General features: G+C 32.7%; 4 protein-coding genes across 6 annotated transcripts; 1 reads left to right on the plus strand and 3 right to left on the minus strand.

Annotated features, from left to right (window-relative positions):
• The first annotated feature begins 1,062 nt into the window (after window positions 1-1,062).
• Window positions 1,063-7,551, plus strand: LOC122396567 (zinc finger protein 578-like). Of its 3 annotated transcripts, XR_006259052.1 has the most exons (9): window positions 1,063-1,506; window positions 1,678-2,209; window positions 4,084-4,351; window positions 4,528-4,725; window positions 4,883-5,050; window positions 5,123-5,315; window positions 5,957-6,226; window positions 6,391-6,526; window positions 6,763-6,897. XR_006259052.1 is itself a non-coding variant. In XM_043395097.1 (8 exons), the coding sequence occupies exons 1-8, from the start codon at window positions 1,384-1,386 to the stop codon at window positions 6,994-6,996; spliced, it is 1,848 nt and encodes a 615-aa protein (XP_043251032.1). In that variant the 5' UTR covers window positions 1,063-1,383; the 3' UTR covers window positions 6,997-7,551. The 3 variants fall into 3 exon arrangements, 2 of the variants coding, with proteins under 2 accessions (XP_043251032.1, XP_043251031.1); XM_043395097.1 differs by lacking the exon at window positions 6,391-6,526 and having other exon boundaries at window positions 4,666-4,725; window positions 6,763-7,551; XM_043395096.1 differs by lacking the exon at window positions 6,391-6,526 and having other exon boundaries at window positions 6,763-7,550.
• A 352-nt stretch (window positions 7,552-7,903) lies between these two features.
• LOC122396568 lies at window positions 7,904-9,465 on the minus strand. The gene is made up of 2 exons (XM_043395099.1): window positions 8,933-9,465; window positions 7,904-8,842 (listed from the first exon to the last, which is right to left on the minus strand). The coding sequence occupies exons 1-2, from the start codon at window positions 9,463-9,465 to the stop codon at window positions 8,233-8,235; spliced, it is 1,143 nt and encodes a 380-aa protein (XP_043251034.1). The 3' UTR covers window positions 7,904-8,232.
• A 396-nt stretch (window positions 9,466-9,861) lies between these two features.
• Window positions 9,862-12,094, minus strand: LOC122396569 (protein canopy 4). The gene is made up of 5 exons (XM_043395100.1): window positions 11,313-12,094; window positions 10,651-10,777; window positions 10,428-10,562; window positions 10,196-10,360; window positions 9,862-10,134 (listed from the first exon to the last, which is right to left on the minus strand). The coding sequence occupies exons 1-5, from the start codon at window positions 11,416-11,418 to the stop codon at window positions 9,984-9,986; spliced, it is 684 nt and encodes a 227-aa protein (XP_043251035.1). The 5' UTR covers window positions 11,419-12,094; the 3' UTR covers window positions 9,862-9,983.
• A 667-nt stretch (window positions 12,095-12,761) lies between these two features.
• Window positions 12,762-15,721, minus strand: LOC122396179. The gene is made up of 5 exons (XM_043394349.1): window positions 15,180-15,721; window positions 14,732-14,857; window positions 13,535-14,562; window positions 13,247-13,418; window positions 12,762-13,075 (listed from the first exon to the last, which is right to left on the minus strand). Exons 1-5 carry the CDS (start codon window positions 15,324-15,326, stop codon window positions 12,959-12,961), a joined length of 1,590 nt encoding a protein of 529 aa, XP_043250284.1. The 5' UTR covers window positions 15,327-15,721; the 3' UTR covers window positions 12,762-12,958.
• Window positions 15,722-16,153: the final 432 nt, after the last annotated feature.

Here is a 16,153-nt window from a genome sequence, read left to right on the forward strand (position 1 = left end):
TTGATCCATTTATTATTGCATATACTGTATGCAATAATGGAAGCTATAATAAACGATAATAATTTGAATTTTCGATGTTTGTGATCTGAAAATCAAAGAAATATTTTACTAAATGACCGTGTAAAAAATATAAATAATAACATCATTTCTACACAACGTAAATTAAAGACTTTTAACAAATAAAGAATTTAAATTACCAAATTCTTATTTTATGGAACCTTATTTCAATATCTAATATTAAATTGCTGTGTTACCTTTTGTTATATTTTGAAAAAATTTTATTTTGTCATTATTGATGGAATCACCCACATTATTGCAACTTTCTTTGATGCTAACCGTGCAATGACTCTCGAGTCTTGCCAGTTTTGCGGTGGAGTTTGTTGATGAACGGTGATTAATGTTCTATAAGGAAAGAAAGTATTGCAATCAAGAGAATCGTCGATAAAGTTTTGTTTACGGAAGTACACGTTATAAAATTCCCGGATCACGTTCGGATCAGGTTACCTATTGTATCTTTATGGATTTTCTAATATACTTATTCTTATAATCCTTCTATTATAGTTACTCCTTCAATAATGTCGTATAGAACTATACCATTTATACAAAATTACCAAACGTTTCGAAATTCGAAAATAATTCAAACGCATTCTATCGTCCGCGCCAAGAAGTCCATTATTCTCACACTATACATATATCTGTGTATTACATATTTCTTTGTTCCTAAATTCCTACTTTCGGAGGAGAAGTTTTAAAAAGTTATTGTGGTTTGTTCGAAAGTTTACACGTTTGCACACAAAACATAAAACATTTTACCTGATATACAATTTTAGCGGACTATTAGAAGATCGCAAGAGGTCGGTGTTCGACGTTATTTGAACAACGAGTAATGGATAATTATCAAACTTTATCTAGGGGTTAACCGATGTTAGTGATTTTCCCCTTAAACGGTAAGAATCAAGGTTTCCATGTTCATACTCTCGTATGTGATCTAAAAATCCCCCAGGGCGCCACAACATGCGTTTACGTATTAGTATATTTTTCCAAACAATTTTAGTAAGATAAATGCGTGCTTTTATTCGGTCATGACATAATGGAAAGCAATGAGAAGTGTGGCGCTAATTGTTTGTTAAGAATCTAACGTCATTATCGATAAATGTAACGAGACAAACGGAAACTTAAAGAATTATTCGTAGGTGGATTGAAAAGTAGTTTATATTTTTCTTGTCTAAAGGAACAACATGTCCGCTATCTTGTTTGGCGTCTGTACCAATTTTTTATTTACTACACTTCGTAGTGTAAATGTGAGATGATGCGATTAGATCAACAATTTCTGTGACAATGTACTGTTCCGCGATACGTATACTCAGATTTTATGTGTGAATAATGACGGAGCCGGAATTATGCCGGCTCTGTGCCGAGACCAAAGAAAATTTTATTGGAATTTATGATGCCGAAGGGCAAAAGTTAGCTATAGAAGCGAAAATAGCCAAGTGTTTGCAGATTCAGGTAAAAACACGTTTCTTTCCAATAATTTAACTTTACCGTACTCGTGGTCGTACGTTAAAAAATTTTTTAAATTTTGACTAATATTACGATTTCTTTTTTAATATTAAATAAATCGGTGGTATTGTTTTTTTTTCTTATTATCGATTTATTAGATCGAAAATCTATTTGCAGGTATTAATAACTGACGGATTACCACTTACAGTTTGTATAGACTGTTGTATACTGTTGAATCAATGCAACGAATTTTTTGAAAAAACCAACCAAGCACAAACGTCTCTAAGGCAATTACTTGTTGATTCCAAATCACAATCGCAATCGTTAGAAACAAATATAAACTATATTCAAAAGACAGTTGCATTTCCAAAAGAAGAAGAGGAAGTTACGGAAGGAATTGTTGAATGTCATTTAGCAAATAACTACATTCAAGAATCTAATGTTCCATGTAACTACTTTATCGAAGAGAATAAAACTAGTAATCATCAAAAGTATGAGGCAAAGGAATCGCAAGATACCATGAAACAGAAAAAGTGTAAAATACAAATGAAGAAAACGCCTCTTAAACAAACTAGAAAACGATTGAAGCGAAAAAATCAAAATCCAAAAATAGAAGATCCAAACATATATATAAATTCCGATTTAGAAAAAGAACATAATAATATGAATGTAAAAACTAATGTTAAAATTCCAGATAATTATATGACAGGTAAAAATATAACTGATTAATTTAAAATTGAATGCATAACCGATGTTATGATCATAAAGAGTGTTACATTGGAAACTATGGTACATTGAATGGAAGACTGTTATAATTAAATTGCTTTCTGTTTAGTACTAACATTACTATACATTTTCTTTGCTATACATATTATTTTCAAAACATTACACCATATTTTTTCAATGCATTTATTTCATTACTAAATAGAAAAAAAATTAATAAAATTTGAACATCAGGGTCTAATTTTCTTACAAATACAATTCTGCATCTCTTTACTATCGAAGATAGATAAAATGTTTATTTAAATTTTTTATATAAAATTGAATGTATTCTTATTTATTGCGTACTTAAACCACACCAAGAACGTGAACTATAAATTAAGTTATTTATAATAGTTTAAAAATTTTATTAAAACGACGCGTTGAAAATATCGTGAAGTATACGTCTCTGTTAATTTTAATAGTCAAAACGCGATTAGGGAATCATAAAACTAGCTTCTTTGTAAAAAGAATTGGATTTCTATACAAAACTGTACGAAGTTAAATCACACAAAAACATTCAATTTTTCTTCTATTTTTAATCGGAGAGAAATACTAGTTGTATTTCAAAATCATAAGACAAGTTGAAACAAGTGTATACTTGATGTCTAAAGAGATAATAAAGTCTACTATTTTGTGATCCAAAGTTTCTTTTCTGATGTAAAAAGCAATCAGAATTTTGAGGCCCAACGAATGTCAGGAGGTCGAGAACATAAAGTCACATATGTGAAACGCGTGTGGATACAAATTCACATTGTACTATGTACAGTAAGTAATATAATACATTTTCGAGATGTCCAATGTATATTCTTTTTTTTTTTTTTAATTTTAAGTGGCCGGCGATCGAACCGTACAATGCTTCTATTATTGTTTCCAAAATATTCTATCTAGCTTTATATAAAATGGTTTTTGTCTCAAACGTATTTCAAAATTATAATATTCGCGCGTGGTAAAAAAAGCAGCGTAGTATCGATACTTCTCTTCATTTTTGTGGAATTCAATGTACAATAGAATGTGGTACGCTAATAATTTATTCTTTTCTTTAATTGCTGTTTTCTGGATTTTTGTTCACAGATTGAAGAACACACTTCATGATATTTCTTTGTATGCTGTGCCTGTATCTAAAACGTACGTTCATACATCAACATTAATATTAGGATTACATTGGCCATATAGTATTAATGCTTTGTTTGTTGAATCACTTTATTGAAATCCAAATTTGAAAATTGGTTTCGGTTATCAAGGAAAGTTTAATCTTTTAACGGTTTGTTAAAATTGTTATTTTGGCGTTGATCGGTATCTCACGAACTGTAATCCGTTTTTAAATTTATGATAAAGAAAGAAGTGTGTGACTTTGGTATGTGTAACACTGCCAATACTATTAAAAATATGCATTAAAGGTCTCAAAAATGTTAGAGAATACTTAGCGTTGACGGTAGAATGTTTCTTTGTACGTGATTACGTACTACACACATCCTATTGCGGATTTATACATTTACGGTAACACGGTAGAAGTTAGACCTCATTTTTTAGATTTTTATTTTAAAAACGAAACCCCGGATTGCAAAATGGTAAAGAGATTGTTTTTGTCAAGCACGAGGAATTTCCCTGAATCGGCTTATCCCGTGGTTTTGGAATACCTAGTACACATATATATATACACACCAAATAGAATATCAATGTATTTGAATATAAAGTTTCAAATTTATCACATTGCTTTCATAGCGGAGATTTTATTTATGGACATGATATATAAGTTCATTTAATATACATGTTATGTTAAATAATAGTACAGTTATTTAGAGCATAACATTTTCAATACAGGTACAGATTCAGATTTAGAAATTATAGAAGCACATACAACAGATACGTTAAAATTTGGACATAAAAGAGGAGAGAATTTAGATAGATATCCTTGGCTTTGCACAGATTGTAACGATAAATTACCAAGCTTAGAAGGATTAGAAGAACATCACGAAAGTGTTCATAATCAACAAGCGAAATACATGTGTGTATTGTGCTGTAAAGTTTATGATAAATATTACGGTTTTCTTACACATGTAAAACGACATAAAAATAAGGCAAAGTTCAGGTAAATATAACTTGTTTACTATTAAGATTCTGTTACTTATTATTCTCTATAGTACTTTAATAATACATTTTCATATATAAATATATACGAGCGCATACACACACGTTCACGCATGTATGTATGCATATATGTATGTATGTATGTGTGTATATATATATATGTATATATATACTTAGTTGCGAAGATTGTGGGAAATCATTTGTACATAAAAAAGTATTAGATTCTCACAAAGCAATTCATAGTGAAGAACGGCCTCATGTATGCCAAACTTGTGGAAAAGCATTTAGGCAACAAAGTGCTTTATATATCCATAGCCGATGTCACTTACCGGATACAATGAAGAATAGATTTCCATGCGATCAGTGCGACAAAAGGTATAACATTATACGTATTATTTATACTATATGTATACGCTAGGTGATAAATATAAAAATTATATTCCTTATTAATTTCATAAGTAAATTTGATCTAAAAAGAAGCAGAATCTTTTACGTTAACCGTATATTCGAATAACAGAAAGAGTTGTTTCAGATTTTCGACAAAGCCGAATTTAGTCACGCATAAACGCATCCATTCTGGCGTTAGAAATTTTACGTGCGATCAATGCGGTAAAAGTTTCATTCAGAAAGGAAATCTAGAAGCTCATTTCTTAACTCACTCCGCGGACAAACCGTACAACTGTTCTCAGTGTTCAAAAGCGTATGTTTACACAGAAATATAATATTTATATTTTACATATGCATATATCAAAGTAACGAGGGTAATTTATAGCTTTAAAACGCCACTGCAATTAAAGAAACACGAGACAGTTCACACCGGAGCTAAGCCGCATCAGTGTGCTGTTTGTGGAAGAACTTTTCGTGAGAAAGGTACGCTAAGGGAGCATCATAGAATACACACCGGAGCAATGCCATTTACGTGCGAATTTTGTGGCAAATGCTTTCGTTTCAAAGGAATATTAACTGTAAGTTGAAACGAATAGTTCGTTTTATGACTACTATATAGGCTATGGGTTAGGTCTGGGTTAGACAGACCTTTTTCTTTTTTTGGAAGTGGGGAAATCCTCATGGACACCCGCGGGCCCACGGGATGGGAGGGCCCTACTCTAGTACTCCCCTCTAACTCTAGTGAGACATCACAGAGTCCCATGCCGCGCTGTGCCTTTCCAGGCCTCTCCCGGTGAGGGGCGCTCCTCCCAGCGCATTTTCACTGAACCGTAGGCACCTGGTCATCCGCTGCCAATTGACCAACCTGCGGCCTTAGGTAAAACCCGCGGCAAATATCCCATGCCCCGGTCCACTCGCACACATACATTCACACGCGCAGCTCATTCGTACCGGTGTGTTTGGTCCGCGGGAGCTTTCGCTCCGACCTCCGGGATGCTATGCGAGGATACGACCAGAAACTCTCTCGAGCTAATGACCCCATCCCCGCATCACATCTCAGCGGCTTCCCCTATCCGCCACCTGGGGACGCGCCACGTAGGGGTTCACCTCCCCTGCCGCCTGGACAACCAAACGGGTGCGTGGTGGCTAACCCAGACCTAACCCAAACCTAACACAGACCCAACCCAAATATAGGTCTAACTATTAAGTTTAATTTTAGACACACAGAAGACAACATACTGGCGAACGCCCGTACAGTTGCCTGGAATGTCAACATCATTTTACGAATTGGCCAAATTATAATAAACATATGAAACGCAGGCATGGAATTAATACATCGCATACAAAACATTTATCGCAATCTCAACAATCAGAATCACAGCAACAGTTACATCAACAGCAACAACAATCGGAACAACCGCAAACAATCCAATCGAGCACTTCGGAAGATCCTCTTTCTATATCTCATACGGAATCGACAACGGTCCAAGTAAGATGTTATTGTTTTATATAATATTATACTTTGTACATGGTGTCCAATTGTAATCAGTGTAATCAAATATTTCCGTAATTCAGTAAGATACAATATAGTTTTTCTTCGCCGTATCTTATGTTGCCAAGGGGGAAGTGACTTTGTTGAAATAACTTTTTTAGGTGGAGATGCCATCGTGATACGAAGGTCACTTTCATGTTTTTGTATGGAACCATAGATTTTTAAAAACCTACGTTTGTAGCCTATGTTTGAAAATCTTTACAAGCGAAATATGTCTAAAAGATAATCCTTTTAGTGGTATGTATTTTAAACGCCGATTTAAATTTTGCAATCGCTTCTAGAAATATCGATTTGAACACGTTTAATAGTCGTTACTTAAGTTTATGTTACGTTGCTAAAATAACAAATATTTCATTCCGCTGTTTCTGATTGGGCACCTAGTACAATTACAATTTTCAGCTTAAATTCGATTATGATATTCAATGATTTTCTGTCTGTATGTACTGTACTTTCCACATTTAAAATGTCTGCAGGCAATACAAACTGTGTCGCACGCGTCGACAACTCAACCGATTGTTGTGCAAACTATACCGACTACAGCAATTCAAAATTTTCAACCCGACGTGTCCAGTACCATTCAAGATACCGTGTTTCGAGAAAGAAATGCAACATACTTTAACGCAATGCCAGCAACTTTGCAAAATTTTGTACCACCCAATTTACCATATAACTTTTATAACATTTCCAATGTTACGTACAGAGAATGATTTCCTTCGACGTAGATAAGAGAAAAATTCTGTTATACAAATAAATTTAAGCAAATGTATACAATCTTCAACTGCCCGGGTAACAAATATGCAAACGTTTCTTGAATGTTTACGATTTTCTTACCCTGGCAGTAAATTTGGTACGAACAAAATGAAACGATAATTTTAATCACTTAAGTTGTTTAAATAATATACATTCAGCGATGAAAATTGTCATGCATTTAAGAATAACATTACATAGCGAGAACGATTTACTTGTAGATAAATGTACAAAAGAATTTTCAAGATCACTTTTGTTTTTTTTAATAGATATTGCATTTTTTTACCCTAACTATGGTAATAGTTATTGAATCGATTTCAACAAATTGTAACAATAATTCATAAGGGGCAATATAACGCAGTTCTATAAAAAGAACACATTGCCTTGCAATCGGATAGTAAATACAATTCTTAAAAAAAAGTTCCAGTTAATATTCTGATCCCGGTGTCTGGTATATGCTTTTTTTTTTATTACAATTTATAATGTGAATGATAGTAATCATTAATAGAAATTAAAAATAGACGCAGATAAACAATATTTATTCCAATTCGGACCAACGCGTACAAAACGTTTGTTTTCGTATGTATACCATACAGGATGAGTCGATACGAAGTATTATATATTTAAAATGACTCGTTGTCTATTGGTTGTACAAGAAAACGTTTTAAATAAATTTGTTTGTATTTGAAGGGACTCGTGGATAAATGTTACAAAAATGAATTTCATACTAAATAGTACAGAGTACGTTTATTTATTACAGGGCAATTATTATTGATTAAAATTCGAACTCTAGCAAACTTCAAATTCCAACTACCCACTTTCATAACCTTAACTTTTCTTTTCCTTTCCTTATGATACGAAGAAATATTTCTAAATATTTTTAAATGAACAAATCATTTGAGTAACCGAATCTTTGGTGAAGTAATTAGATCGACAAATTCAAAGTCTATGAAAGTTGTAAAATTATTCAACCCGCTACCATTGCACAAAGATCCAAACATTGTTAATAACTGATATACTTATGGATCAGCTCAGAAATTATGGCTTATTCAGGAATGAACATAAAGACTTTATTGAAGAGAATTACGTGATAAAAAGAAATTGATTCCTCCACCACATAGAAAATAATATACTTGTATAATACAAAATATCATGTATTCTATGTAATACGTGTTTTATACAATATACGTATGCATTCAAAGATAAAACATTATATGTAAATAATAGTACCAAAGAAATAGTAAAATATAAAACAAGAAAAATTCATTTTTAGAATATGTAATAACGCTAGAATAGGAAGCTGTTATATCTTCGTAATTGAAAGGCAATAAAAATTCAAAATGATTTAATTCTGTAGATTCGTCTTTGTTGATTTCTGTTATAGCTTGATCAAAATTTTTACTGCCGCACAATAATGATTTATTTTGATAGCCGAGTCTTTCGTGCTTATTCGAACCATCTACGATGTAATTATCATTTTCCAAATTTTTTGTTCTACCAATCTCTTCGTATCTGTAAATATTATTACTTGGTTCTTTTAATATATTTGTGTAAGGTATATCGTGATAACCATGTGAGAAAGATATATTTGTATTGTTAAAATCATCTAAAATTGGTAGATATAATTTATTCCAAAAGCGAGACTTGTTGGTACTTTCTATGGATATATCTTCTGACCAATAATTTATTTGTAAAAGATTAGTGTTATTCTGTGAACTAAATTTATAATTTTTTCCGCTTGCTTTTTTATTGCCTTCCTTGTTTTCTGTTTCCTTGTTGCTGAATATTAAGTTGTGTAACCACATCCTTGAATAAAAGTTATATACTTAAATTTAATTGTTAATTAATACACTGATCAACAGCAAATATATACAACTATAACTTATGATATTATACCTAAATGCACCAAGATCAAGATACGTTGGAAGATCCCCACACTCTAAAGAAAAATTTGTCCAGGATGCGATTCCAACTACAGCTATTTCGTGATACTGATTTTCGCATATAACTGGAGAACCAGGATTACCGGCACAGGCTTTTATTTCATCCTTAAACTCAACCATCGTACAAAATACATTTGTGTAATTTACATTTGTCTTTAACATATACGTGCACAATTTCCAGGAATTGAGAATCACTTCGCTGTACAGAATCGGTTTGGCAAAAACTTTTGAAGATGGTGAGACGTAACTTTGCCAACCAAATATCAGGCACGTTGTGTAATTATTGTCGTAACTGACAGATATAACATTCGGTAGAATTATTTTCTTATTACACGTATCGAATGGTTTGATAAGTTTCAAAAGGGCTATATTGTGACTTCGATCGGGAAGAATGGAGTAAGCTTCGTAACGAGGATATATGTAAGTAGCTTTTATAGATATCGTCTGTTTAGACCCGGTTCCATTTAGCCCAGTAGCAAACAACATAATGGACTGTATTAAAATTAAGATTTAATATACTTTCTTTAATACTAGAGATAGAAAATATCATACGTTTCTTTTGTCCTGTACGCATTGCGCTGCAGTTAAAACCCAATCTGACGAAAGAAGTACTCCACCGCATGGCGTTATAGTTTGAAATTGTAACAACCATGGAAACTGGCTGTCGTGTGCTCTTTTACCTCCGAGTAGCATTCCTTTATATTCATTCAAAGATATTAATAGCAAGAATAAAATACATACTGACATATTTTCTGTAGCAAAGACATAACATGTTGATTGTTTTGTCGCTGTATGACTACTTTCAAGTTATTGTCATTACAAGAAAGTGTCAAACAGCTTTTAGTAGATATGAAATCGTTAAAAGTAGAGTAATTATGGCAAACAGTTCGCGGAACGTTTATTATTTGCAGACTAGATACAAAGACGTAAATAAATTCATAACAGAGGTACGTTATGAGCTTGTTTTATAAAAAAATTATGGTTATAAAAATCTGTTTAATGATTCATAATTCTTCGTTCACGTTTTTCGCATTTTCCATTATATTTTCCATTTTTTTTCTTTTTTTTTTCTCCTTTGTTTCTTTATTATCGTCATCTTTATCTTTAAGGCAAGAATCGTCCCCCTCCTTTAATGCTCTCTCGGAACATAAATATCTAATAATATAAAAATTATGTAATTACGTTAAATTCAATTAATAAAAAGTTGCAATAATACCTAATCAAAGGAATTTGTCCTTGATGCTTGTTATACCACTCTTCAATGTCGGATTCGTGATTCTCAAGTAGATTTTCACATTGCGTTTTTAAAGTTGTTATTTCTACGGATGGTTTGTCCCATAATTCATATGGGATTCCTAACTCAACTTTTACACCTCTGTCCCTATAAATACATTATAATATGAATAACTGTCAATTAATTCATTTTTGCTGCATAAATATTATCTTACACGAGCGTATGAAGAGCTTTAAACGTTTGACTCATTCCTTTAGCAAACCTTGTACTGTCCGTGCGCTCCTTATGAATATTATATTCCAATATCCGTTCACAAAGGTTTTCCATACTTTCTACTAAACGTAATTCTCTGAAAATGAAAACGAAGAACTGTCAGATTATCAAATTTTTTAACTACACTGCGTACTATAATTTTTAAAAATTCATTTGTTCATTACGATTTCTTATATTCCTTCTTTTTCTTAGGGGACACATCTTCGACAGAGTAGCCAATTTCTAGAACAGTATGCGTTTTCCCAGTTTCGTCTAATCTGGCCTCCAATTCGGTGGCAACGACTTTGCAAACTGTAACATAAAGTAACAACATTATCAAAGCACATTATAAAAACATTATGTCATTCAATAAGTTTGCGCAACATTTTAATAATGCTAAATCTATTATGTATTGTCTATCATTGTTTACTTCTTCACGAGACTCTGACAGAAACCATTTTTGGAGTCAATTATTCAAGTGTTTTAACATTAGATTTACAGAAGATTCCATACTTAAAGTTACACAATTAAATTAATTTAAAGCATCGTATAATTACAGTGTGATTACGTGTAATCGTATCGTAGTAAATGTAATCAGATTACATTTTGCCGAACTCTGACTTTGATCAACTTTGTACACCATAATTCTTAACCTACAATTTTATCCTTAATAATGCATAACAATAATATCGAAGCTGGTTCAGATAAAAACAAATAAAGTCCATCGGTTTGTATATAAGACAATAACGATAGGCAATTGTTAGCGGAAGAAAATTACTACGAAAACGATAAACGCCTAAACTTAGCAAACGATCTAACATTTCGATATCGTGTTTATAAAAATTACCTTCACATTTATTTGCATATTTAACACCTTGTTCTTCTTCTGGACTACCAATGACAAAATACTCGAGTAATAAATACATTAATAAAGTTCGTACTAAAGCGTGCATTGCTAGATTGCAATTCTATTAATTACTTTAAGGAATGAATGAAAGTGTTTATTCGCATTTACGTGCCTACTAGCCTACGTTTAATCATATCTACACTTTTCTTATTTCTGTTATTGTAAACGTATTCAAATTTTTCACGCAACGTAAACGAAAATACTTTCAATGTCAGTGGAAGTCTTGTGTTCGTGTAAGTACACAGAGTGTAAATAAGTACTTGAAGCTTATCAAATACGGCAACTGTTCTACGAATTCTTCGAAAATCATGATAAATTTTGCGAAAATATTTAATCGATTCTTTTATTTTGTCTGGTATTGGATGTTGGGAGCAAGTAAATTAATTTGCTTTAACGTGTAAGAAAACAAGAATACCTTTTATAAACATTCCCATTCCCAGTATTTGTTAACAACTATTTAATTACGAATGGTATGTTTATAAAAAATACCCTTAAATATTGCCAAGAGTCCACACTGTAGCATTAAACTCTAAATGTTCATAATTTAATTGTTGGAAAAGTTGTTGGTAAATAATCAAGCTACGCCCTATCGTTCGATTTATCGAAATGGCGGGAATATGTTCCCTTTGCTTTATCGTACACTATTGTCTTTTCTTTCTATTCTCGTTCGTCGACTTTCTTTAACTTCTTTCAATTCATACATTTTACTAATATTTTAAATGCAAACTAATTATAAGTGTTAAGAATAACAACTGGATTGTTGTATAAAGAACGTATTACTCAGTAACGTTTTCTTCGAATACCGGTACTAGACTGGCGCACACAAAGTTTCACACAGTTTAAATACGAGCACGCACTTACAGGAGGGCAGCACGTGCCGGGTCATATTTAAATGTGTACACTCAACAATAAGTAGAAAAAAAAAACAAAAAAAATACATACCAAAGAAAGTGTAGGTATATAAATTCGAAAAAGCTGCTTGTTGCAAATCTAGTAAACTGGTGACAAGAAAAAATACAAGAGACTGATTACACTCAATGTTTTTCAGGTGCAACAGATAGATGTAAGTATCAGTACACGTAGCGAAATGTAAAATAAGGAAAAACATTGAATTCGTAATTTCTAATGGGATTAAAAAATTTCCGTATACCCGTACGTTGCATAATTCTGATACATTTTGCATATACATAAAATTGAAATACATTTAGAGGGTTCCTCGTATTGAAAAGTGTATTTATCTACATAAAAAATATTTATTAAAACATTTGTAAAATTGCTCGAACGTTACAAAAACATATGAAAATTGTAAATGACATTGTATAATGTAGAATTGCTTTTATTTGAGAAAAAACATTAAAATATTTAATAACTAATCGTGCACACCGTGTTAATTAAAACACAATCAGATTGCAAGAATATTGTAAAGGATAATAATACGTTTTACTGTAGTATATTGGTCTATGTATAATGTAAGTAAACTAATTTACTATTACAAAACTTTTCAACTCACATTTTCGATAAATATTAACTAAAAAGATAATGAAATAGTACGTGTGTATATATTAAATAATTTATTAATAAATTCTTTATAGCGGTGTTACAACGTCATGCATAGCATATCGCCATGTCCATGCCCTGGCAATTTCATCAAACCTTTCACGATCGTTCAAATACATTTCACCCAATTCTGGTTCCATGCACACCTATGTATTACATACGTTTATTATTAGTATAATTACTTAATACTATTTGATAATGGCTATATTAGAAATAATCTTATTAACGTAATTAACAAGTGTTTCTATAATTCATTTGAAGACGATTTGTTGATAATAATAAATAATAATAATTTTAAGAAGTTATATATAATATACCTGACAATATGGATCCGTAAGAAGGCTTTGAACACTGATTAAAACCTTTGGTATTGTTAATGCTAATGACCAATTGTGGTGGATCGAGTCTATACCAACATCGCCGTGTCTAGATACATTTGGGTGAAGTATTTTTGTAAGAAATCTTACTATCGGCGGATACATAGGATAACTGCAAAATGTTTAAAGAAATTAGTAAGAAATTTTAGAGTTTCGTTGCGAGAAATAACATATTAATTCTTTTAGAAACATATTTGTCCTGGCGAAGAGTCTTAAAAAATGTAATACCTGCATGGCACTTGTACATAAAGATAAAACAAGCCTCCTTCGTACGGACTTCCTACAGGGCCAGTTATCGTAGCTTGCCAATAGCAGCACATTTGATCCAAAGGCGTCGCCTGTATATCTTCAGGGGGGTCTATTCTCAAACTCTTGAGCTCGCTGTGCAATCGTTTTTTTCTCCACGAATTTTCTTCCATTCTTAAAGGCCGTGACCGTAAACATGTTTGCGCTAAACATGTTCTGCAAGGTGCAGAGGAGGCCAAAAAATCGTATGCTTTGTACCAGTTCTTAACAGATCCTATGGGCTTGTATAAAGGCCATCGTAATTTAACTTTTTGTTGCCATTGTTGCGGCGTTATATGTGTGGATAATAAACCGCACCATCTGCGACAAACGTTTGCAGCCGACCAAAGACTAACATCATCCAAATGTGAGAAAACGAGCAGCAAAACTTCTGGCGGTAACCGTTCCACTAATCCTGGCTCGTTAATAGTTTCATGTTCAATGTGTTTATAATTCTTTAACATTTCTAATCGTTCGGATAAACTGTACGATCTTGATGGTTCTCCTAAATCGTCGCGAACTTTATAATTCCACTGGCGACAGTGCTGATAGTTTTCTAGTTCTTGAGCCTGCATAACTTCTTCCATCATATATTGAGAACTTACCATCGACGCTTTATCGTCGTGATTCTGATGGTATACATCGTCGTTCCCATTACTTATTTCTTGTATTTTACCGGAATGTACATCATGAAAAAGGTGCATATTTTGCGACAATACCGACGTACTTTTAGAACCACTTGTATTTATAACACAATGAACTTTTTGATAATTTTGTATTGCTGAAATATTTTCATTTTGCAAGTGAATACGTGGAGGTATATGAGAATTATGATTAGAGATATTGGATATGTTTGATACATTTGAGATTGTATTTTGCGGAGAATTTTGTTGTTGCTGACTGGCTCTCCTTTCGTGGTTGTAGTAAAGTTCAGTTGGCTCGTCGTTTCCAGAATCTTCATCGTCTGTTTTCTGTACAAATATTTCAATCAAATTATTTATCTAATACACAGGAACTAATATCACGTACGCTCAAATTTAAAAGTTTATGTTTTACTTTTTTATGCATATAAAGGAGCTGCGTTACTTATGGAACAACTTAATATATATTTAAATACATAATGATAATAAAACAACCTACTTCGCTGAAGATGGGAACTTGCAGAAGACCAATATCATTAGGAAATAAAAACGCATGACATGTTGGGCAAACAGGTTCTCCAAAACATGGCCCGTAATATCCATTACAGAAACAACAAGCCACCGTCTGAAACAACGAATAATTTATTTAGCGTACAATGCATTCTTTCAAAGTTATTTGAAGCTGACGTACAATGTTTGAGTCAATTAATTAACATCTATTTATATATATACGATTAAGACCTGATATATATTTGTGGAAGCACAATATTTATAAAAAGCGACATATTTCTGTTGACATTTAAAACGTAATATAATTACGTAATATTTTATGTTTGAACAATTGTAGTAACGTTATTGAAATTTATTTTCAAACGCATATATTTACGGCGTTGAATGTTGTTAATTTAGTAAACAATCGAAACGTAACAGCGGTTTATTTAACTCACCGAAAATTGAAATTCTGGAGACGGAATATATTCAATAGATTCGACAAACTCGTCTTCCAAACTTAAACCCACGTTACAAGCACCAATTTGGTGTGACTTTTCTCCAGACATGTTCGAAGAACTAACGACTACTTTGTCACCAGCCATTTTGGTATTATGGTAAATGTTACGCTCTTTTACGGTGATACGTTAAGTTATCCAACTGAATTATATATAAGCGATTTAATATCATTGCTTGTATTTCTATTCTGTTGAAATGACATTTACGTAGCCAGTACTCGATACACAAACAAACTTAATAATAAATATTATTGTCTGCGATTCTATCAAACCCGTGCACTACATTTACACGATTTAATTTGACGCGACTCGGTGTGGTCACAGAGTATAGACTGAAGACTTGTACAGATACACTGTGGTCAGATCGGGCATAAGGCATAAATGAGTGCATCGAGATCGACAATAGTGACGACGAACATCCTTAGCGTCTAACGGAGTGGTGGGGAAAGCCGACATATCTTACCGCACGAGCCACATGTTAGGCCAGGTCAGCACTTCATGGCAGTGATGGATATTCGTGGGAATTTTGGTCATGCGCACTGGAGCGCATGATCACTGCCGTATACACTTAACTAGAATTTAGGGTACCGTTGGATTCCAGTAAGGAACAAAATTTAAGGAAGTTACAGGGAAAGAGACAAAAACAACAAATTTCCTCTTAATCTACATGAGTATAGCTAGAGAAATACATAGGGGATCTTCGACAAGTTAATTTTTGTGTGATTGGCGAGTATTTGAAGTAGAAAGTTCAATTTTGTACGAAACATGGGAATTTCTAACATGCACCTCTTTTTGCGCTAAAGATACATCTATGGTAGCGGACGACAGGTAGCTGTGACGTCAGTTTACGCATGCGCAGAAAGGAATCCCACGAGGGAAAATTCCCACGAATGTCCATCATTGCTTCATGGCAT

Source organism: Colletes gigas, unplaced genomic scaffold (genome assembly GCF_013123115.1).
Source record: "Colletes gigas isolate AHSC1104 unplaced genomic scaffold, ASM1312311v1 Colletes_gigas_Sc00007, whole genome shotgun sequence".
In the NCBI taxonomy this organism is placed as follows: Eukaryota; Metazoa; Arthropoda; class Insecta; order Hymenoptera; family Colletidae; genus Colletes; species Colletes gigas.

Bases quoted from the DNA above. Each gene is read 5' to 3' on its own strand.
- LOC122396569 (XM_043395100.1), bottom strand. From the start codon at position 11,418: ATGCACGCTTTAGTACGAACTTTATTAATGTATTTATTACTCGAGTAT. The intron at 10,778-11,312 runs GTAATTTTTATA...TTTATGTTACAG, and splicing joins ATATGCAAATAAATGTGAAG to TTTGCAAAGTCGTTGCCACC. The intron at 10,361-10,427 runs GTAAGATAATAT...ATGTATTTATAG, and splicing joins AAAGCTCTTCATACGCTCGT to GGACAGAGGTGTAAAAGTTG.
- LOC122396179 (XM_043394349.1), bottom strand. From the start codon at position 15,326: ATGGCTGGTGACAAAGTAGTCGTTAGTTCTTCGAACATGTCTGGAGAA. The intron at 14,563-14,731 runs GTAGGTTGTTTT...ATATTTGTACAG, and splicing joins AAGTTCCCATCTTCAGCGAA to AAAACAGACGATGAAGATTC. The intron at 13,419-13,534 runs GTATTACATTTT...AACATTTTGCAG, and splicing joins TATGTACAAGTGCCATGCAG to TTATCCTATGTATCCGCCGA.
- LOC122396568 (XM_043395099.1), bottom strand. From the start codon at position 9,465: ATGTTGTTTGCTACTGGGCTAAATGGAACCGGGTCTAAACAGACGATA. The intron at 8,843-8,932 runs GTATAATATCAT...CTTTTATTCAAG, and splicing joins CTTGATCTTGGTGCATTTAG to GATGTGGTTACACAACTTAA.
- LOC122396567 (XM_043395096.1), top strand. From the start codon at position 1,384: ATGACGGAGCCGGAATTATGCCGGCTCTGTGCCGAGACCAAAGAAAAT. The intron at 4,352-4,527 runs GTAAATATAACT...ATATATACTTAG, and splicing joins AAAAATAAGGCAAAGTTCAG to TTGCGAAGATTGTGGGAAAT. The intron at 6,227-6,762 runs GTAAGATGTTAT...AAATGTCTGCAG, and splicing joins CGGAATCGACAACGGTCCAA to GCAATACAAACTGTGTCGCA.